Source organism: Equus przewalskii, chromosome 10, assembly GCF_037783145.1.
Source record: "Equus przewalskii isolate Varuska chromosome 10, EquPr2, whole genome shotgun sequence".
In the NCBI taxonomy this organism is placed as follows: domain Eukaryota; kingdom Metazoa; phylum Chordata; class Mammalia; order Perissodactyla; family Equidae; genus Equus; species Equus przewalskii.
Window position 1 is genome coordinate 42,860,663 of NC_091840.1, and position 22,335 is coordinate 42,882,997.

General features: G+C 52.7%; 1 protein-coding gene and 1 long non-coding RNA gene across 42 annotated transcripts in view; one reads left to right on the plus strand and one right to left on the minus strand.

Annotated features, from left to right (window-relative positions):
• MYO18A (myosin XVIIIA) overlaps positions 1-22,335 on the minus strand; it is a 95,668-nt gene that overhangs the window by 56,304 nt on the left and 17,029 nt on the right. For 5 of the 40 annotated variants that reach the window (XM_070562760.1, XM_070562759.1, XM_070562758.1 and 2 more), the window contains exons 1-2: positions 6,687-6,853; positions 1,043-1,185 (exon numbers count right to left, since the gene is read on the minus strand). The exons of 27 other annotated variants lie outside the window; for them this stretch is intronic. In XM_070562760.1, the coding sequence (XP_070418861.1) occupies positions 1,043-1,082 (40 nt within the window). In that variant the 5' untranslated portion in view covers positions 1,083-1,185; positions 6,687-6,853. Of the gene's footprint in view, positions 1-240; positions 741-1,042; positions 1,186-6,686; positions 6,854-22,335 lie in introns of those variants that run through there. 8 more of the 40 variants (XM_070562770.1, XM_070562768.1, XM_070562765.1 and 5 more) reach the window with 6 other exon arrangements.
• Positions 6,772-13,012, plus strand: LOC139074109 (uncharacterized). Of its 2 annotated transcripts, none has more exons than XR_011523555.1 (2): positions 6,772-6,881; positions 12,350-13,012. It is a non-coding gene; the product is annotated as an uncharacterized lncRNA (long non-coding RNA). The 2 variants fall into 2 exon arrangements; XR_011523556.1 differs by having other exon boundaries at positions 6,785-6,881; positions 12,343-13,012.

The following is a 22,335-nucleotide window of genomic DNA, read 5'->3' on the forward strand; positions in this document are numbered from 1 at the left end:
ATCAAAGTGGACTCTGTTACTTTAGAAATTGGGATTGGAGAAGAGAAAGGGAAGGGCCAGGCTGGTGGAGAGAGAATGAAGAGTGGCAGAGTCTAGGTCTGTGCCTGCTGCCCCCACCAATGCCCATCACTCCCCGCTCCCCTCACCCCACCCCCATGCCCCCAGGGATCACACCGTGCATTAGCTCCAGGGCACACAGGTTAGAAGGATGGCAAGTGTTCACAAACCACACAGACACACTCATTACTGCACGCAGTGCTGTGAGCTCGGGCTCAGGGATGGCCCAGATTCCAAGTTCACTCCGCGTCCTTCACCAGCTCCAAATCTGTCCTCCCTCCAGTGGCTTGAGCTTGGGACCCCAAGCGTCTCACCCAGGTGGTGAGGCATTGGGGGAAACACTGGCTGCCCCCTGAAATGTCTGGGACACTAGGCCCAGCTCTGAGCTCAGCTCTGGATTTAGCCTGAGGCTGACTCACTGCCACCTCCCCTGCCCAAAGGGCTCTGTCTGCTATAGGTCACCGCCCAGCAGGGGACCGTGCATAGCACAAAGGCATGCCCAGGTCTGCGGCCTGAATCACCCTCTGGACTCAGGCAGACAACTGGCCTGGCTCCTCACTCTTGGCTCCTTTTCCTCCTACCCACACAGCCCCCAGACTCAGGGAGACCCAGTGCCCAGGCCTCAGAGCCAAAGCCATTCCCAGCAGCCCCTCCATAGTAGTGCCCGTTCCCAGGGTTGAGTCAGAGCAGCAGCAGGGTGGGAAGAGTGTGGAGGGGTTAACTTGGAGGGGCACCAGTGGGACAAAAGGCAGCTCAGCTTACCAGAGGTGGAGCTAGGGGTGGGGTTGGAGGAGCATGACTCAGCGCAGGAGCCCATCCGGACACAAGGGTGAGTTCGCCCGTCATTCTCCCAGCCCCCAAATACACACACATGCCCCAATCCATCTCCAGCTTCCAAAGCTTCCTCTCTCACAAGCCAGCCTCCTGCCTGTACACACCATGCCAAGCACATAGGAAAAGCATAAAGATTTTGAAATCCAACTTTCCTTTTGCTCCCAGAAGGCGAACCTTGATGAAAAGGCCATGGTGCCGAAAGTAACCTGCACCCTGGGTCAGAGGAGAAACGAGGGGCAGGGTCTCTCAGGGACTCGGAGTCTTCCTAAAGGCCAGGACCTGCTGGGATAAACACTGGAAAACAGGGGAAAGGAGGAATGGAGTGGAGGGAGAAGGATTACAAAGCTCAAAAGGTCAGAGAAAGAGGGAAGAATAAAATCATAGAGGAAAGTGAAGGCAAGGTGGGCTACAGAACGTAGAACTTCCTGCCCCTGGAAGCTGTGTGCCCTCGAATAAGTCACTCGACCTCTCTGGGCATCTCTGTAGAAATAGGGGATGGGCTAGTCTAGATAATAGATAAAGTCCTTTCTGGGTCTGGCACCCTAGGAGTCTGACGGGGGAGAGGCACTCAAGCCCTTAACTCAGCGAACGAGAGTTGCAGGCCTGTGACCTGGCGGGGACTAAGGAAGCTGTTCCAAGACTCCGGCAACTTTGCTTCTCCCTGCAACACACCATTACCTGCTGGGGCAAGAGGCCCGGAGAGCTAGAAAGCTGCCCTGTGCAAGGGTTGGAAACTAGAGCTGGTCCTCTTGAAAATCGACGGGAGAATCTGCCTCAGCCCAGCGAGAGGCTTCATCCAACAACTCAGTTTGATTCAGCAAAGTTTAAGAACTGGCTCATTTTTATTACCACGTACAATGAATTAACAGGAAAAATTAGAGAATTTTTTTATTTTCAATGAGTTTTTTTTTTTTTTTTTAAAGATTTTATTTTTTTCCTTTTTCTCCCCAATGCCCCCCGGTACATAGTTGTATATTCTTCGTTGTGGGTCCTTCTAGTTGTGGCATGTGGGACGCTGCCTCAGCGTGGTCTGATGAGCAGTGCCATGTCCGCGCCCGGGATTCGAACTAACGAAACACTGGGCCACCTGCAGCGGAGCGTGCGAACTTAACCACTCGACCACGGGGCCAGCCCCTCAATGAGTTATTTTTAATTTGCTCTGTTGACTTTCTATTTTATTATCCAGTCCATATGCTAGAGATTTTAAGTTTGTTTGTGTAATTAACTCATTTGTTCTTTGAGCTCCTGCTCCACTTTTCCTGTGTCCAGGGAGGAGCTCATCTGCCCCAGGCTGTAAGGACACCAGGCCATTCCCATCCCTGCCTGCTCCTCTGTAACAGTCGTTCCTTATGAGCATCACTCTGAACACAAACGTGGGGCTCTCCCCAGAGGCTTTGGTGCAGAACTGCCTGGGTATTTCTCCTCTCTTCCTCATCATTGGATTTTAACTAAAATTTTCTTAGGATCAGGAATAACCTATCTTTATCCAATACAAAACAGGTAAGGAACTCAGCCCCAAAGATGGTGGCAGTGTCTCCACTACAGTCACTCTCAGAGCTGGGAACCAATGGCTCTGTGGAGCCAGGGTGCTTGGGAGCTAAGGCCTCTCTTCCCTGACCTGTCCCCTCTCTAGAGAGTTCAGCCATGTCCAACAACATTAATTAGTGAATATGGAACACCCACAATGAGATGGGCCCTATAAAAGTATTTAACATATATTTTTGAATATAAATCTTACAGCAGCCTCATGACATGAGAATTATTATTATTCCCATTTTACTGATAAGGAAAAAAGACTCAGAAAGAGATTAAGTCACAAAGTTGCTAAGTGGTGGAGTTGGGATTTGAACCCAAGTTGCTCTGGCTGCAAGGCTGTGCTGCTCCCTCCGAGGCCCACCTTTTCTGCTGTGTTAGGCAGGGTCAGAGGGGCTGAATCATCCTTAGTAACCAACTCTGGTTAATCTTGTGTGTCAGGGTTGAGGTTCAGGAGGTCTGGGTCAAGGCAAAGCACTACAGATAGTGCAGTGTTTATTAGTGGTTGACGTGCCCAAATCAAATTTCTAGACTTGCAAAGGGAGACCCCATCACTATCCTGCCACTCTCTGAGGCTCTGACCCCCTCCTACCCCTCTGGCACTTCTGGCCTCTTCTCTGGAGGGAAGAGAAACCAACGCTCACTGAATACTTACAGTGAGCCAGGCAGAGTGGTAGGCACTTCATCCTGTGTCCTCAGTTAATCCTCACAACCACCCACCTTCTAGATAAGGAAATGGAGAGGGTGAGTACCCTGCTGAAGTCCCCACAGCCAGAAAGTGGCAGCACGAAATTCACAACCAAGATGGATCTTGGTGAGCTGCTGGTGTGTCTATAACGTTCACCAACTGTGATTTCCTCACAGGCAGGACTCTTGTACAGACTGTGGGCACTTGGTAAGTGTTTGCTGCCTGACGGGGCTGCGACGGGGGTTCTTTGTGCAAACCTCTTATTCCCATCTGGTCTCTTCCCCCAGCCGTAAACTGTGGAGACTAACACTAGCCCATCCTAATTCCCAGGGGCGTGAGAAAAACAAGGGAGGCATAATCTCTAAATTTAGCAACAATAAATAGATAGTAAACTCAATGCCACGGAGCTAAGGGGAGGGCAGGACATTCTGAAATTGCTTAGTAGCTTTGTTTTTTTTTAAGATTGGCCCTGAGCTAACATCTGTTGCCAATCTTCCTCTTTTGTTTTCTTCCTCAGAGCCCCAGTACATAGTTGTAAGTCACTCTAGTTCCTCTATGTGGGACGCTGCCACAGCATGGCCTGACGAGCGGTGTGTAGGTCTACACCCAGGATCCAAACCAGCAATCCTCGGGCTGCCGAAGAGGGGCAAGCAAACTTAAGCACTCGGCCACAGGGCCGGCCCAGCTTAGTAGCTCTTTGTGGGATAACAATAGCCATAAAATGCATCATCCTCTGGCCTGGCCATTTCATCTTCAGGAATGTATAAGCAATGAGCTGACTTAAAGAAAAGAAGAGAAAGGAAAAAACCCACAAACCTATAAAAAGACTTTTAAGATGCTCTATATAATGGCCCCAAATTGGAAACAATCCAAATGCCTAGAGTTAGGGGGGATTAGGTAAATTGGGGTTCTTCATACAATGCAGCTATGCTGCCATTCAAACTAAAAAATAGCTGGACAATGTAACCATAGGGAAACTTCCACCTAAAATGACATCCATCAAGAAATACTAGAAGCTAATGGTATGTAAACAGTGATCACAATAATCTTATAAATTATGGGGAATTAGACACAATAGAGACACTTGGTATTTATTTTGTTATATATTTGTATCTTACTGCTTATTTCTAGTGTAAAGATGGCTAGTCAATAAAAAAGAAAAAGCAGAGAAGATAATAGGTAAAAGCATTTGTTCTCAAAGACGAGAAATCCAAGCAATGTGCTGAGGGACCCATTTATGCTCAGTCCCGGGGGCTGAGCCAGGCTGGGTTTTACCCTCTGCAACATCAGTAAGGACCATCCACCCTTAATGTACCATGCTCTGTGCCCTCACAGGGGTGGGTGGGGGAAGAATTGGGGGCACAAATGCCACCAGGAGAATCATGGAATGCCCACCAGGCACCCTTCAGGCATGGAATGCCTAGCCTGGACAAATGCATCGAGGCACAAGTGTCCACAGCAGATGTCCACACACTGTGAGCCCCCAAGGGCAGCAGGTACCCCGAGAGATAGTGCCTAGAAGAAGAGAAGCTCCCACCAGTGGCCAAGGGAACTTGGCACCTGTCCCCTCTGCCAACGCTCATGCACACTCTGGACTTCTCAATCCAAGAAAAAAGAAGCATGGCATTCTCCTCTCTCTCCTTTCCTATTCTGAGGCACGGAGGGTAGCTCCCAGGTGACCCTCTCCCTGTCAGTCCCAACCAAGCACCAACTAATGTAATGATAGGGGAGGATGAAGGTGTAGGGAAGAAATAACAGTGATAATAGTAATAACAGTTAACCTTTACGGAGCAGATACTAAGTGCCAGGCACAGTGTGGAACCGTTTACAGGTATTACCTCATGTAATCCTCACAACAGCCCTCTGAAGTAGATACTAATATGATTCCTACTATACAAATAAGCAAAAGGAGGCTCAGAAATGACCTGCCCAAGGCCTCATAGCAGCAAGTAGCAAATTAGGACTCACATCCATGTCTGTCCTCCAGCAAGAACCTCCAAGGTTCATGTTAACGGATGGAAGCAAGCCCTGCCCCCACCTCCTTTGGTTCACCTTCACTGTTGTCTTTCCATGACATCACTGGCCAGAATAACAGCTTGGGTAGAAAGCAGAGGTTCCCATGGCTAACCTGCCCCTCCACCCATAACCCGAATAAGCTTTACACAGAGATGCTCGAGAAACTGGAGCTCTGCAGGCAGCGGCCTAAAGGCCCTGCTGTCAGCCCGAGGAAAAGGGGGAAAAGAGCTTGGCAGGGACCCCCTGGCCCCTTTGGTCCAGCCTCCAGAGAGAGCTGTCCCCTACCCAGGGCGGAACAGAAAGCAGCCAAAGCACCCGCAGTCGCTACTGGCTAGCCCGGAGGAAGCAGGTGCACTGGAATGGCTTCCTGCTGCCACTGCAGTTGCAGAAGGGCCTGGGTTCCTCCTCCAACGGCCGGACCTGCTGGAGGCCTTGCTTCCCTAGGGACGCTCCCTGCAGGCCACTGTGCCATCTGCCTGGCCATCATCGTACAGAGCCTTGACTCTGTGACCTGGTGCTGGTGGCCCGGGGCCCAGGGTGGGGTGGGGCGGGGTGGGAAGTCAGCTAGACCAGGAAGTACCCACTTCTTGGCAGGGGGTGAGGGGGGACACAGAAGTCTTGCAGGCCCCACCCTGGGCCTGACCACACACACCTCGGCACTGGTTTTGTGGTGGGGGTGGGGCAGTCCTTGGGCACAGAGAGATACAAATGCTCATGGGCGCATCTCAGGCTCCTAATGTACCTCCGCCCCAGGCCAGCCCACACACTCTGCCAACTGCTGACACAACCGAAAACCTTACCCTTGGTGGCTGGGAGGGGTGGCGTGGGGGGAACAGAATGGACTGGGAGGCAGCTATGTCTCTCCTCACTTGCTTTTTTAAGGAACTTACTCCTTGGAGTAATCTCTGCTAAAAGGGAGACCTACAGACAGTCAGGGCATCCCAGAGATGCCATCTGTGCCCCTTCCGAGTGTCAGATCCACAGAAAGGGAGGAGGCCGTGCTGGGTCCCCTCTTGGAGAGAGTGAAAGGGGGAATCCCTGACAACTCCAAGGACCACCCCTCCTGAGCCCCTCTCTTGTCTACCAAGAGGAAGGGGGCGGAGGACTATACCGGCGACATGAAGCAGGGGACAATCCTTCCAAAGGCCTGGGAGGTGCTGGGGTTCTGGGCTCCGGAAGAAAATAACGTTCCAAGGAATGAAGGCCTCAAGCACTAATGGTTCGTGGGGGAGGCATGTCACAGCCTGTGGGGAGGCTGACACAGTCCCAGGACACTGAGGTTTAGAAGACAGTCGCCCCCTCCAAAGCCCTCAAAGTCATGAGTCAGGCCCAGGAGGCCCTGCCCCTCGCCTCCGTGGGGCTGTGTGGCTGCCGGCGCTGGTAACTCCCTCCTCACCAAGAGGCTCAGAGACAAGCCCCAAGGCAGTCCTTCTCCAGCCCTCCCTACCTTCTTCAGTCACATCTGAGGAAACAAGAAAAAGGCCCCTCCTTTCCTAAATGAGGAAGCAGCATGAGGAGCCCGGGACATTTCCGGGGTGGGGGTCAGAGGGACACTCACCCGCATGGCCTGGCCTGGAGCAGCCCAGAGCAAGGAGTCTCCTCTCCGATGCTGCTCCGTTAGCAGCTCAAAATAGCACTGGCTGCAGCCCCGCCCCTGTGCCCCTCCCTCTCCCCAGGCCCCTCCCGTCCGGAGCTGCCAACCCTGGCCGAAGCCAGTCGGAGAGTGAGTGGCCTGGAGGACTGCGGGTACCAGGTATGCCGGGAGGGAGAGGGTGATACACTTGCGTGGAAGGGAAGGAGGAGGCTCTTAGAGCAAGGACATGGGTGGGGGGCAGGCAGTGCTGGAGGGTTAGGGGCAAGGGACAGGGAGGGTGGGACTTTCCTACTGACACACACCCGGGCACCCGGACAGCTGAGCTGATACGGCCCCTAAAAATAGCAGAGGAATTTGAGACCTGCAGCCCCCGGCCCCACAGGCCAGGATCGAGACAAGCACATGCGCATTCACGTACACACACACTCCCCAGCCCGCACGAACACTGAATCACAGCACAGCGTTCCTGAGAACACACAAATCATAGGCTCACCCCAGCCATCTAATTACTGCGGCAGAGGCCAAGTAACGTCACATCCAATATGACACACAGGGCCCACACTGTGCCCAAACAGCAGCCACACAGTCATTCTGTGAAGTCCAGCAAGAGCAGAGACCCAGACAATCAGTCTGAGGCCCACTGTTGCTGCCTCGTCATAACAAATACACTGGGGATAGGTATGGAATCAATTGCACTCTCTGCGTATACATGCCTCTGCCCCCACACAGCCAGTGATGGTGCAGGCACAGAGGGCGGGGTAGGTGGGATGTGGTGAGTGGGCCTTGACTCTGCACACAGAGGAAATCGTGGGTGTCTGGCCAATGAGCAAGGCCTGCCGGTTCATAAAGAGAACCTCTGGCCTGACTCTTCAGTTAGCCCCACAGGATGCCCAGACCAGGGCTGGGGCACCCCCGAGAGGCTGAAACGGGAGCTGGGAGCAGGTAGGAAGGAGCCAAAAGACAGGTCTTTTGAAGCTGTCTCAGAAGCTGTCAGCTGTGCGGTAAAAAGGAAACAGGCGTTGCCTCCCTCTTCCTCTCCAGGGAAAAAAAAAGGGCGAGGGTGGGGGAGGTACGAGGAAGCCCTGGAGCAGAGCTGTCTCCTAACCAGTGCCCAACCAGGGTGGCTAGAGACCCCAGGCCTCTCACCCGGCCCGTCCTGTGAGCCCAGTGCGTCCAGTAAAGCGTATTGCTCTCTCTATGAAAGGGTTGGCAGGCACTGCCTGAGAGGACCAAAGCCCAGCTCTGCCTCCTACCTACCACTCACTGTACAAACAAGGTCACACACACCGGCCATTAGGACACAGGGTTCATCCTCTGCTTTCTAGGGAGTAGGAAGTCTTCCTGGAGAGATCGTCTGGCCTTTCTGGAGTGCGTGCTGTGTCACAGACCTTCTTATCCCCATTGCTTTCTTGACAGAATGGTGCCAACTTTGGCTGCACACTGAAATCTCCTGTGGGACTTTAAAAATACTGAAGCTTAGACCCCACCCCTTCCCCCTAGTTTCTGATTTAATTGGTCTTGGAGGGAGGCCTGGGCACTGGGATTTTTAAAAGCTCCCCCAGGTGATCCTTACAGGCTGCCAAGGCTGAGAGCAGCTCAACTGGAAGACCAGCATGAGGCCTAGTGCAGGGGTGCCCATCTGATGAATGAATGAATGAGTGAATGAATGACTTAGCTGTGTGACTCAAAGGTCCCTCATCTGTAAAATGAGGATTATGCTGCACTGACTCTTTCATATGGTTAGTAAGAGATGGGTGCAATCTCAGTTAGTGAAAGGGCTTTGGTTCTCAAAGTGTGGTCCCCAGACCAGCAGCATCGGCATTACCTAGGAACTTGTTGGAAATGTAATTTCTAGGGCTCCACTGTGACCTACTGAATCAGAAACTCTGGAATATGGGGCCCAGCATTTGTGTTTTAACCGGCCCTCTGTGTGACTCTGAGAACCATTGCTTTAAAGGAATTACTTGTGGTGTGCCGTGGTTAAGTTAGTGAGAGCTCCAGAGCCAGCTGCCTGGGTCGGTCTCGGTTCTTCCATGCAGTGAACTATGCAACTTAACCCTGCACTTCGATGTCTTCCTCTGTAAAATGGGGAAAATAATCATGCCTGCCACAGACAGTTACTGTAGGGGTTAAATGAATTAGTACTTGCAAAGCTCTAAGAACTTTTAGTGTCCAGTATGTAAGTTTTCAGTAAGTTTTAGCTATTATTATCCATCTGTGATTGCTGGGGGGAAAAAGAGGCATTATAAGCAAAATTTCCAAGTAACTGAAGCCTACTGCCTTTAAGGGACAAAATATTTTCTATTTTCAGTAATTTTCTAAATTCTATTACCATTTACAAACATCAAAATAACATTTTATTGGGGCCGGCCTGGTGGCACAGGAGTTAAGTTCACACGTTCCGCTTCTTGGCAGCCGGGGGTTTGCCAGTTCGGATCCCAGGTGCGGACATGGCACTGCTTGGCAAAAGCCATGCTGTGGTAGGCGTCCCATGTATAAAATAGAGGAAGATGGGCATGGATGTTAGCTCAGGGCCAGTCTTCCTCAGCAAAAAGAGGAAGATTGGCTGTAGTTAGCTCAGGGCTAATCTTCTTCTTCAAAAAGAAACATTTTATAGACTGTAACTTTCTTAAGTAAAACACTCTAAACTCATCTCAAGCTGAGCTTCCCCTCTCAAACCCAATCGTTTCACTACATCCTGTACTGAAGGGCACACTGTCCCCACCATGATGACTCCTGACTTCCCAGGCTAGTGCCTGCCCCACCAGTGCCCCCAGCCACTCTCAAAGGGCACCAGCCATCCCAGGCACTGCAGTCAACCTGCGGCCTTGCTCTACGCCCACGTTAGGAAGGCCAGACACCCTCTGTGTCTGTATATCTACATTTTAGTTCTTTTCTCCTCTACCCCTGTTGAGCCGTCAGCTGTCACTCTTCCTGTCAGTGTACCTGTCTCCAGCAGTCTCACTTCCTTCTAATATGCTGTTTCTGCCACAGGCTAGTAAACCAGATAACCAAGCCTGATAGAACAGAGTCCAGAGTACAACAGAGGGATATCAGCAAAACTGCAGGCTCTCCTGTGAGTGAAGGGCCTGCGTTTTCACATGCTTACCTAGCATCCTCTATTCTGGCTGCTTGAGGGCCTTCTAGGCCTACCTGCCATTCAGCAGTGCTCTGGAAGATGACTTCTGGGTGACTGAGGTGGCGCTGTAGCTGCACAGTCTTGTTCTGAATTACTAGTAACCACGTGCCCAGCCGCTCCTCTTTCCTATTGGGATGACTAGATCCTGTCACTTCCGTCTCTGAGATGACTGGCATTACTGACGGAGATCTCTCAAAGCAGTTTCACCTCCTTTAGTGAGAAGGGCAGACCTCTTCATTCAGAGGAGACACCTGAGGCCCTGGCATCCCACTCAGCTTCACGCACAACCACAACCAGTCCCTATGCTGCTCAAAGGTCGGTGCTGTCTCAGGGCCAGGTCCGTGTCTTCAATCAGCCTGACCTGTGGTGCTGGGGGCCATGGTCACTCCCACAGCCAGCCAGACCACCTCGAGGCCCCTCGGCCTGCCTCCAAGGACAGCCATAACCTGGCCCCTCCTCACACTTCCCCTTCACTTTTCTGTCTCCCTCTCCCCCTCCCCAGCCCAGCAGGCTCTCACTCTCAGGCAGATCTTCCCAGGGTGCCCTGCCCTCACCACCACCAGAGCCTTTACGTATGAAGGCCTCTCCACCAGCCGCTGGACTTTGCTCCCCATCTCTCAAGGTCCATCTCAAGTCCCACTTCCATTATGAAACCTTCCCCCAAACCCAAGGCCCGCATGATAACCTAGTGCAAAGAGCATGGCCTCGCAGTCAGACACAGCTGGGTCTGCATGCCAGCTCAACCTCTTTCTTGCTCTCTGAGTTAAGGGAAACTCAACTTCTTAGGGTTTTTACCTTTTCGCCTTACAATAGTACACCTACCTTATGGGGCTGTCGTGAGAATTTAAAAAGATAGTAGGTACACTGTATCTGTACCAATGTACCAGGCGTGGTACATTGTAGGTAGTGATTAAATTATTATTAAAAACCACAGTACTCACTGTCTATACCTGAATATCACCACACACACCTGGTGGTTCTTGATTATACTCAGTGTGGTGCTGTTAGATATGGAGGACTCACATATTACACAGCATGTAAGGCAAAAACAGAATATGGTCAAATTTACTCTTAAAATTTCCTTAAATTGCTCATAAACTATAGTACACATGATTTTGTATATACTAATCTATATAATATACCTGCATGAAAGCATAATGTATACGGTCATGGACAACATAATAAAAATACACAAAATACAACGTTTACAATTTTAGATGACAGGAATATAGTTTCTTACACAACCATATAATTGAATTTATTGAAGTTTAATGTGCTATATGCCACAACTACACAGCATAAACTAACGTTTTGGTGGTAAACTATTTGTGTTGTATGTTGAAGCCTTCTCTCCCCGGAGAACCAGGACATTTCCTACTTCTCTTGGATCCCACCCAACTCTCCAGCACTAGGCACACAGTAGGTGTTCAACAAATATCCATTGGACTTAACTAACTGACCTGCGATAAACGGGGTGGAACAGAATGGGGAACAAAGGGATATCCAGAAAGAGTAACAAGTAACTACTCTGCTCTCTGACGCTAGTGGCATGGGGCAGGTGAAAGGTCCCTGGCTCTGTTTCTGGCAACTGGCCAGGCAGAGCAGCTAAGCAGAGCTGGGGGCAGGCTAGACAGTGGTTCTAAGGAGGAAAGGAAGTCATTCACTTCTTCAACTAGCAGCGACCAAGGTGAATACTGTGAGAAGCACAATGCCTGCTTCTTTTTTGGTCTCCTCCCCACTAGATTGTGAGCTTCTTGAGGCTAGTTTAGAGGGAGAAATTTTGGAAAGCATTGAGACTGAGGTTCTAATTAACATCTTAACAAAAGAATACTCCTCTGACCTCATTTGTCTCTCTAGTTCCCCTTTAAATCAAAACTTTTTTTTAAAAAAGGGGCTACAGGGGCCGGCCCAGTGGGCAGCAGTTAAATGCCCACGTTAGGCTTCAGCGGCCTGGGGTTCGCCGGTTTGGACCCTGGGTGCCCACATGGCACTGCTTGGCAAGCCATGTTGTGGTAGGCGTCCCACATATAAAGGAGAGGAAGATGGGCACGGATGTTAGCTCAGGGCCAGTCTTCCTCAGCAAAAAGAGGAGGATTGGTGGCAGATGTTAGCTCAGGGCTAATCTTCCTCCAAAAATAAAAAATAAAAAAGGGGCTATAAACACTGTCTCCATATACGGATAGTAATTGTACAGTGCTTGTCTAATTACTAATTTGCGATGTATAAAATGTCACTAACAGAACTCTTTAGGTAGGGAAGTTGCGGGAGTCTTGTTTTGAGTACTCAGCTCTTGGGCCTGGGGAGGGCCTGGAGCACCTATGCTTCCTGGGGTAGAAGGGCTCCCTATACCACGGTTACAGACGCATTCTCTAGAATGGCTACTGCAAAGGTTCCTCAGCACCACTGCATTCCCTCCCTTGGGAAAGATTATCCTTTATTCCTTATTTTTCGGTGTGTAACAAATGTCTTCTCTGTTATGAGGTAACAGTGTTAGTAGACGGTGACTGGCATCCTTTAAGGCACGGAATTCTTTTTGAAATTTTACTGGGCATCGATGACCCGCGTACCCAAAGTGGAAGTGGACAGACCCTCTCGAAGAAGCCTAGGGACGGCCGCAGGGAGGGAAAGGAGGGCTGAGAAGAAACCTGCCGGGACCAAAGGTGCACACCCGCGGCTGGGCTCAGAGGCTCCCGCCCTAGGGGTGGGTCCCGGGCGAACGCAGAGGACTCCGCCCCAGGCCCACGCTGCTGCCGGCTTCCCCGTTCCGCACGGCGCGGGGGCGGGGCCGAGGGCGGGGCCAGGCGCGGCACATGCGCTCAGAGCCCCGGGATGCACCCGCCCTGCAGCGCCGCTAGAGCCCGGCAGAGGGCGGCCGCCTCCTTCTTACCAGCCCGCCGGCTTCGCGGCCGCGGGATTTCACCTCCTCCGGGCCGGCCTCCTGGCCCCGCCCCCAAGAGGCGTCCCCCGGGAGCTCAAGGCTGAGGGGGCTGCTGCGGCAAGATGGCCTCTGCCTTACTCTGGAGGGATACGCCAAGAAGAGGCAAGGATAAGCTCAGCGCCAACTTTGCTTTCATCACCGCTCCATCCCCAAAGCCCAAAACAGCCCCTTCATATAATAGGCACTCAATAAATGCTTACTGATGGAATCAAATGGATGGATGGCTACATGAATAAACAGAAGACTCCAGGGTGGCCTTGAGCCTGTGTACTGGGGAGAGGTCTGGGACAAGCAATTCAGGAGGGTCAGTGGGTGTGGGGTGGCCAGCCCTAGATCACTGCCCCAGAGGTGGTCACTGAGGCTTAGGGCTCAGCACTCCCCTAGGCCCTGCCCTGAAACACTCAGAGGTTTGCTCAGAGCCTGGTGACACCACACTGTCTCATGAGCACAGAGCCCAAGCAGGGACGTCTGGGCTTGTCCCCTCAGAGTCAGGTCCTGGCAGCCTGCAGGGACCACCTGACTGGCGGCTGCAGTAGGCTTCTGCTCCCTGAGGACTCTGGCTGCTGGGGATTTCCTCATGGCCCCTGGGGATTTCCAGACTGCCTCTGCTTCCCAAGCTCCCACCAGGCCCAAAGCCAAGGGCCAGCCTTGAGGATGGTCCCCCAAATCCTCCACAGCCCTGCCCCAAATCCCACCAAGACTTGGGTCACTTCTGAGTCTACTACATGCACCACACACGATATTCCCATCCCCACCCGCTCTGGCAGACATGAGAGAATAAGCATAATGAAGTATTGTTCTCTTTTTCACACAAAGGACAACTCTTCTCTATGTCCACAGAAGAAAAAAATGAAACCCAGTTTAAGGGTCAGCCACACTGATTTAAGTAAAATATCAGTACGGTCTTCTGGGGTGTGAGAGTTGGAGGCCTGTGAGGCTTATTCTCAAAGTCAGAGAGGTTCCTTTAGATAAGCCCCAGGTTCCTCTAAACACTGGACATTCAATAAAGGTTTGAGGATCTGTGTGTGCACCTCTGGAGGCCCTATTTGGGCCTGTTTCTAGAAGCCTTTTAAGTAAAAATAAACCAAAACCCAATCTCCATAGAAGCAGGAAGGAAGAAGCAAAAGCTTCTTCTCCAACCAATCCACCACCTCCGCATTAACAGCCCTGGCCAAATCCACGGGGCATGTGAGCACCTGTGTGTTACAAAGCTGGGCAGAAAACACGCTTGGCGAGGTGGGGAAGCACTGCCCCAGCTGTGGTGGCACATGGCCAGGGACCTGTTGGCCGCGGGGCATCAGGATTCCAGAGTTGATGAAGTATAGAAATTGCCAGAGAGGACAAGCCTTCCTTCCTAGGAGGAAGGAAAAACGCCACCATCCTCAGCCCAACCAGGGCGACTGCAAGAGGAGATGAGCCTCTAAGAGCACCTCACCATTTCTTCTGAGAGCTGTTTAGAGCTGCACTGTTCAATATGGCAGCCACCAGCTATGTGTGCCTATTTAAATTGAAGGCAAATCAAAATAATGGGAATACTTCTGATTAAACTAAACTAAAATGAAATTGACAATTCAGTTCCTCAGGTATACTAGCTACATTTCAAGTGCTCAAAAGCCACCTGTGGCTGATGGCTACCAAGTTGGAAAACACAGAATATAGAACATTTCCGTCTTTGCAGAATGTCATATTGGACAGGTCGGGTCTAGAGGATTTCCCTTTTAGCTTGTCTTGGTCATCCTTGCCAAAGACTCCTTCAAGTATTGCCCCTGACCACCTGCTGTTCTCTCCCACTCCTACCCTGGGGTTTGCTTGGAATCCTGTCCCCATGGGCCTTGCCTTCACCCTTAGGCCTCAGAAGAAATAGGGGAAGGGACCATAGCCACAATTTAACACCCAGCCTGGGAGCAGAAACCAGATGCAGAGGGGCTGAAAAGGCAAGGCTGAATGGAAGCCAGCCCCCACCCCAAGGCATCCCAGGACCGGGAGAAAGCCCCTCAGTGCCACACAATCGTTCCTTGTTTCTGCAGTGTCTGGATCATGCATGGGTAAGACATCTGGAATGTAGTGGCCTGAGGGCTTCCCCACATCACCCGCTGCTGGGCTCATCTGATGTTAGTGCTCCCAGAGAGAGAAGTCCCAGCAGAGGCCTGGCTTTCAAGGGCAAATAAGGCCAATGAAGCCTCATCCTGAGCAGCGTGCCCAGGGTTCTGCCATGGGGCAGTGAGGACCACAACTGGACACCTCCTTACTTCGCCAGCTGGATGAACCAAATGAGGACGACGGGGAGGAGGACATGGTGGAGAAGGGATTCCAGGGCATGCTCACCATGCCAGAGAGGCTCAAACAAGCTCCCTGGCCCTGGATCCATGGGGAACAACGGGAGAGGGCATGGATCTGACTGCTATCACATTCCATCGCAGGCAATGAATTTGAAAGGTTTTGCTACAGTAGTTAGAAAATCCAAGTGGGAGCATCTGGGCAAGCTCGTAGGTGTGGAGGAGAGAGAACAGACCCGGGTACTGGCAGGTCAGGGCTGCCTCTCTGTTCTGTGCCTCAGTTCCGCCCTCAATTCCTGCTGGGCCCTAATCCAGATAGGCTGTCAGAGGCAAGACAGGTGTGAAGAAACGAAATAAGTTGTAGAGAAACCACAAAAAAGTAGAGCTTGTTCAACTGGAAAACAAATAGGTAGAAAGAAGCCTGGTATTTCAAAGCTGTTGGCATCAGCCAAGAATTTGACTGGAGGAAGTCACACGAAAAGTTGCACAATTTTAAAAACTGGCATCAAACTACACACTAGATTGGAAGCCCTGGGCAAAGCAATCCCACTCTGAGGTTACTGTGTCACCCTGAGGAAGTTTGGCGACCAATCTGGGCCTTATTTCCCTATCTTCACCTGGAAGGCTCTTTGGGCAAAAGCACCATCCTGGGGACAAGAGTAAAGCCCCCCCACCGGCCACCCCACCCGCCATGAGCAGAGCTGAGTCATCAGCAGGCCTGTGGGCAGATGGCCCATCAAGCTCCCAGGCACCAAGTGCTTCCCAACACATCAGAGACAGATGAATGGTGATGATGACAATGCTATTCTAAGTGATTTAAATGTATTGATTCATTTAACCCTCTAAACAACCTTACAAGGAAAGTACTATTATTATTCTTATTTTACAGATGAGGAAAGTGAGGTACAAAGAAATTAAATAATTTGTCCAAGGCCACCCAGCTAGTAAGCAGCAGAGCCAGATTCGAACCCAGGAGTCTGGCTCGAGTCCATGCTGTACCCAATATGTACCAATGTATTAACAACACACACACAATCATATGCGACTCCCGATTGGTGGGCCCTTCTGCCTGTGCTGTCATCCTCCTTTTTTTCCTCCCCAAAATGAGCTGAAAACAGTCCCTACAGCCAAAACCAGCACTTCCATCCAACTTCATATTTGCCAAGCATCTGTTTCTACAGCAACAATAAGAGCTGCAGTTTTGGGATTCTGAAGAGAATGGGCAGGGAGGGAGGGTAGGGGACCCTTTATAGCAGAGGTCTCTCTTTCAGAGGCACAGAAGAGAGACCTTAAAACCAGTGGCCTAAGGAAGACACAGGGGCTGAGTGGGGAACCCAGGGCCATGATACAAACTGGAAAACTGCCTTTTCCTGGCCCAGAGACCCAGCCCTCTGGGTTGAGGCCAGCCTTCCTGTGGACAAAGAAGGTGAGGGCTGTTAGAAGGACTGGAAGCTGATGGCAGAGTACGGGAGAAAATGACAACCCAAACTAAACTCTGCAGTGTGTGTGTTTGTACGTGTGTGTGTATCTGTGTCCCAAGCCATTTCCAAGCTGGGTGTCCTGTCGCAGAGCCCAGTCCTGCTCCCCAGGTCAGGGCCAAGTAATGATGGGTGGAGGAAGGGAACAATAAAGAAGCCCTGGGAGAGGAATGCAGACTGGCACCCATGTGCCTGCTCGGGATGGTTCACCTCCCACGAGGGAGGGTGAGGGCATTTTGGGTGGGATGGTCAGGCTGGGACCCCTCAACTGCTCCAAGCCTAGGCCTCATTCCTACCTGCTGCCCCCAACCTCACTTAAACAAGAAACTCCTGTCATTGTTCCGAACTCCTGAGGCCAGAAGCAGGACCACTGCAGACTGCCAGTGCTGTGGGGGCTCTGCGAGGCAAAGCCAAGTGCTAAGGGGAATAGGGATGTTTGCTGGTCACTCGATTCCAGGAAGACAGCCCACAGCAGTCCCCCAGGCTTCTCAGGCGGCGGGCCTAGTTTCCATCTTGCCTCTATTGATCTTGATGCATGGCCAAGTGACTGGGGACTTGACCTCACCCTGTGCTTGTGTCCTTTAGAACTTGGGCTGCCTGCAGAGAAGGATGCAAGGCTGTGCCAGGCCCAGCCCAGGCTGTGTCCCCAGGGCCTGAAGTGCCAGGCACACAGACTGCCACAGCCTGGACAGTTCCAGGGAGGGCGAGGTAGAAAATGCCAGCCCTCCCAGAATGAACCTTTCACTGCTCTGAAGCCAGTGCTTCTGCAATCAGCTCCACAACCAAACCAGTCCACAGATGAAGGAGGTGGGGTGGGCAGGGGCAGGGTGCAGGACCCCAGCAGGAAGAACTAACACGAGGAGATAGCATCAGACCCTTCTCCTCGCCATGTCCCTAGAAGGCTCTGCTAGAATTTCCAGACACTTTCCCCTTGATGTGATGGGGCTGGGCATGAAACTGGTGTCCCAGAGAGTCACGACCGTCTCTTGCTGCCTGACAGTGCTGTCGCTGCTTGGCCTCTAGCCCATGCCACTGCGGCCGGGATCTATCTTTTAGCAGATGTCTTCTGTTCTAGAGAAAGCACAGGCTCCCTGATCACAGGGATGGCATCTTCGGCCTTTCTCCTCCACAGAACCAAGCCCACAGTGTGACACGGAGCAGGTGCTCACCAAGGCTTCTTGACATCCTGCCCTGATTGTGCTAAGGCTCCAGGCCACCAGCACCTAGCCTTCCCTACAGCCCAGAGCCTTGCCCCGACCCCCACTCCACTCGACACCCCACCCTCTTCTGCCCCAAAGCCAGGGGCAGCCTTACAGTCCCACTGCCAGAGAAGCGAGCCCAGGAAGTGCCCTGTGAGAAATCTCCCTCGCTGGGGGTACCCTGCATGCCACAGGGCCTGGCAGTGAGAGAGGCTGGGCAGGGAGGGAGGAAGTGAGTCAGCTCCTTGCAGAAAAGAGAACGGGAGGGAGGAGCCAGCAGAACTGAGATCAGGGGGCAAAGGGCACAGGGGCCGGAAAGGTCACTAAGAGAGGGAGCCACGCCCTGGAGGCACTGTGGAGCCCACAGAGTGGAGGACAAATATGGTGACAAACTCAGCAGTGCCACCTCCTGCCAAGGCTGAGTGGCCCCATAGGCGGGAGAACCTGGATCTGGCGGGCTCAGCCCCACCTGAGGGTGGAATCCGAGGCGGCTCCCCTTGCTGACTCACACCCCGGCTGGAGGAAGGGAGGCCTTGAGGCACATGGCCAGCCACGTCCTCTCCTCACTGAGACAGCCTCTGGTCCCCAAGGCCTCCCACTGCCTCTCCTGAGCCCCACAGCTCCAGAAGCCCAGGTTTCCCCTGGCCTACTCCAGTGGGGAGACAGATGTTTGCATCTCCCAGAGAGGATGGAAACTGAGCCCAGACCCCAAGAGCAGAGCTATTAGGGCTGTCCTACCATCAGCCCCTGCCCTCCCTGGTAGCCCCAGCCCGTGTGGGAGCTGTCCCCAGGCTCCAGCTGGAATCTGTTGCTGTGACTGGGAAAAATCCTCGCTGTGAAAATTCCCAGCCTGCCGACATTCCAGCATGCAGGCGGCCCAGGGAAAGCAGCAGAGGGGAAGAGGAAGCCTTGAGCCCTGCCGGCCTCCAGTCCACGCCCTCCGAGACCTGTCAGTAAGACAGGCACATTCCTCCAGGGTCCCCTGCGCTGGACACTGTGTGACCCCGTGTGACCCCAAATCTGCTTCTCAACCAAGCCTGGTGCCTTCCTGGAGGCTCCAGCGCCAGGCAGAAGGCAGGCTGTCCCTGGGACCCTCCTCCTAGAGCCCCTTCCCCAGGCTCCTGCTCCCGGATGCCTAGAGCTCATCTCCCCCGCACTCCTGAGAGAGCTGCGCAGTGCCCAGGCACGCAAGAAGCAGAGTCAAGGGTAGTGGCAGGACATGGTAATGTACTGCAGACAAAGTCACCAAGGCCAGTCAAGGTGGGGGCGAGTGGTACTAGGAACCCAAACTGAGCAAACAGAGAGAATGGGAAACCAGTTCCTGACCAGAGAACCATCCTCTTTCCTTCACCAAATAGCCACTGCTCTCATGAAGTGCTCCAGCCCTGGAAAAAGGGGAGGATAACTAGTTTAACGACAATCTTGATGAATGTTATGAAGGAGAAAGACGGGGTGTAGTCAGGGTGCAGAGCTGACTTGGTCTGAGCGGATCAGGAAAGGCTTCCCTGAGGAAATGATATTCAAACTGGGGCCAATGCATATGAGTGCATGAGGGTGGGCAGGGAAGAGCATTATAGGGAAAAGGAACAGCAGGGACTCAATGGTAGAAGCCAGTGAGAACTCGCATTGCACACCCACTGCCTGCTACGCGCTCTGCCAGGCTGTGCTCCTCACCTTTTTCCCTCAGCGCACAGGAGGAACAACAGTGTTCAGCCCCCCTGCAGCAGAGGAGGGCGTGTTCTTGGTCAGAGGTGACAGTCCAGGGATCCTGCCACCCTGCATGCTGCGGGAACCAGAACTAGCACGCCAACAAGGGCCTAAAAGGTGAGGGGGCAACGTCCCTGCCCTCCAGGATCCAACAGGGCAAATGCGCAAGGGGCAAAAGTGCGCCCCTCCACCACTACTGGGGGACCACACCCAGGCGCTGCCAAAGCAGGTGCCCTTCTCTCCCTAAGGCTTCTCAACACCCTTCCCAGAACCCCTCCCTGCTCCCGCAAGGTCAGACCCCGCCTGCTGCCCCCTGAGCTCACTGCCTCTGGCTAATCCTCAGGAGAGCCAGAGAGCAATGGTCACGCCCTTCTGTGGCTCACGGTCCACAGAGCAAGAGTGGCCAGTCACGCCCGGCTTCCCCTTCTGGAGAAGAGCCTTCTAGTGACAGGAGTCAGAAGGGCCCCCGCCCGGGCAGTGGGTGGAGAATACCCGGAGACTGCCCTCTCTACCCTACAGAGCTCACTGGTGAAGAGCCAGGAGCTGACGCCCAAGATCCAACCCCAACGAGTCACTTAGCAGCTGTGAGACCTTAGGCAACTTGCTTAACCTTAACCTCTCTGCAATCCAGCTTCCACATCTGTGAAATAGAGATTATTATAATAACTACTTTTAAGAGTTGTTGGGGAAAGTTAATGAGTTACTACATGTAAAACATCCAGAACAGTGCCTCATGCGTAGTGACCACCAGTCACGATCCTCATCCTTGCTATTATCTTTCATGCCCTTCTCTCCAGGGACTTCTGTTCAGCTGAATCCTTCCCGGATCAATTGAGCACTACTTAGGGAGCGTGTCAGTGCCACACATGGTACTGGGCGCCACACAGAACAGGGGGCAAACACCCTCCGTTCTTCCTCGCCCTGGAGTCTGTGCAAAGCGGCAGCCTGAGCTGTGCTAGGGCAGAACGCTATGCCCTGATGCTGAAGAATATATGGCAAGAGATTAAGGGAGCCAGCCAGAGTGATGACCCAGGTCTGAGGAAATAGTTTCCCAACCAAACTAGAGCCAACGACTGAAAAAATCAGCTTTGATGACACTGTCTCCTGTATTTAACAGAACAGAAGCTGCTGCCAAACACCAATCAGGACTCAAGGGTTGGCTGGGGCCCCCCAAAACTGCACAGCAGGAGGTGGGGAGCCATGAAGACTCCATTTCTTCCTAGTGTCTGTCTGGCACGGTGGGCACCCACAGTGCTGCTGGAAGCCTGGGGCACAGCCATACCCACTGCCCAGCACTGACAATGGAGGCGCCAGGCAGCCTGCCCAGGCAGCAAGGGAGCCCCCTCCCCAACCAAGTCACGGGTCCCACCCCCACAGATGCTGCTCTCCACCCCAGGCTACAGCGAGGAGAATCCAGCAGCTTAGTGTAGTGGGGTGGCGGGAGCCCTGCTGGCAGGCGGAACGCGTGCTTGTGGTTTCTGGGAAACGCTGTAGAGATTTGCAGCATTTTTAAAATACTTGTGTTCCCACCCGCCACACACCCCCCTTCACCCCACTCCTCACCCACCCCTAGTCTGGGTGTTTGCATATCTGGTATTTTCCAGAACCATTTCAATGTAAATAAGAGAGATTAGAAGGAAGCAGAGGGCAGAGTAGCCAAGGGTATCAGGATGGGCCAGAAGGGTTTTGGCTAGGCCAGAAGGGGTCAGGGCAGGCTACCTCAATCAAGGCCCTGCCCCCGCCCCAGGCCTCCAAGCTGCGCCTGCAAAAACAACCGATGACCATGACATGTACCCACATCCAGTTCAATGTGGTCTGGGCTCTGTGCCCACCACCCACGGGCTGGGTGGCCAGGGCACTCTGGGGCTGCAGTTCGTCTAGCATCTCATTGGGAAGAAGGCAGAATGGTGCCTCTGAGGACAGAGAAGGGAGATGGAGCAGAATAGAAAGACCTAGTCCACCGCTCTGTCCTGCTGGGCCCACGCATCCCAGTAATCCAGGATAGACAACCCTCCAAAACGCTCCCAAAGACCCTTCACCCACCAGTTCTCATGCCGTTGACACCTACCCACTGGCCCCTCATTACCAAAAGAACTCAGTGTGGGATCTACTCTGAGCCCCCAAGCCAGGGCTCTCACATAGAGACTCTCTGATGCCAGAAGTGCCTGAAGCTTTGGCACAAAACGAAGTAAAAATGTCCTGTTTAAAAAACAAAAAACAAAAACCCCTTCAAGCATCATTTGGAGTTACATTGGGAACAGAAGCATTCTAGAACACTGAGCCCAGGCAGCACCCAGCTGCTCCACCACTACCAGAAGGCCCTGGGAAAGCCCATTGCTCAGAGGCTGTCCTGGCAGACCTAGAAGCAGTACAATTTTGAGTCTCTCCTTGGAATCCCTCAGGCCCTACTCCTGACAGCACCCAGGGGTCCTGGGGACAAGGTTAACAAGGCTCCTACAGTTCCCACCCAGGGGTCTAGAGCTTACACTACGGGACAGGGGCCCCCGCCCTTCTCCCAGATGCAGGCAACCCTGACTGACCAGTCTCCTGCAAGGTCTCTGATGACCACGCCTGTAGGCCTGAGAAGCTGGGCTCTAAGAAGCTGGAAATAGCTGAGGAGCACCCAGCGTCCCACCTCTCCCTTCGGCTGGCTGTCTTTAAGGACACAGCCACAGGGAAAGAGTTTGGACAAAAGGATCAGGAGTCTTCATGGGACAGAAAACCTTACCAGGAGCAAGGATGGGAGAGCACTAGGATGGATTAATTAAAGAGGCTGCAAAATTTCCTTCCGGGGATGGCTTTAGAGACCAGGCAGAGGGAAGGGTCTCATCTTCCTGAGCATTTACTACCTGCCAAAGTCTCACAGAAGTGATCTC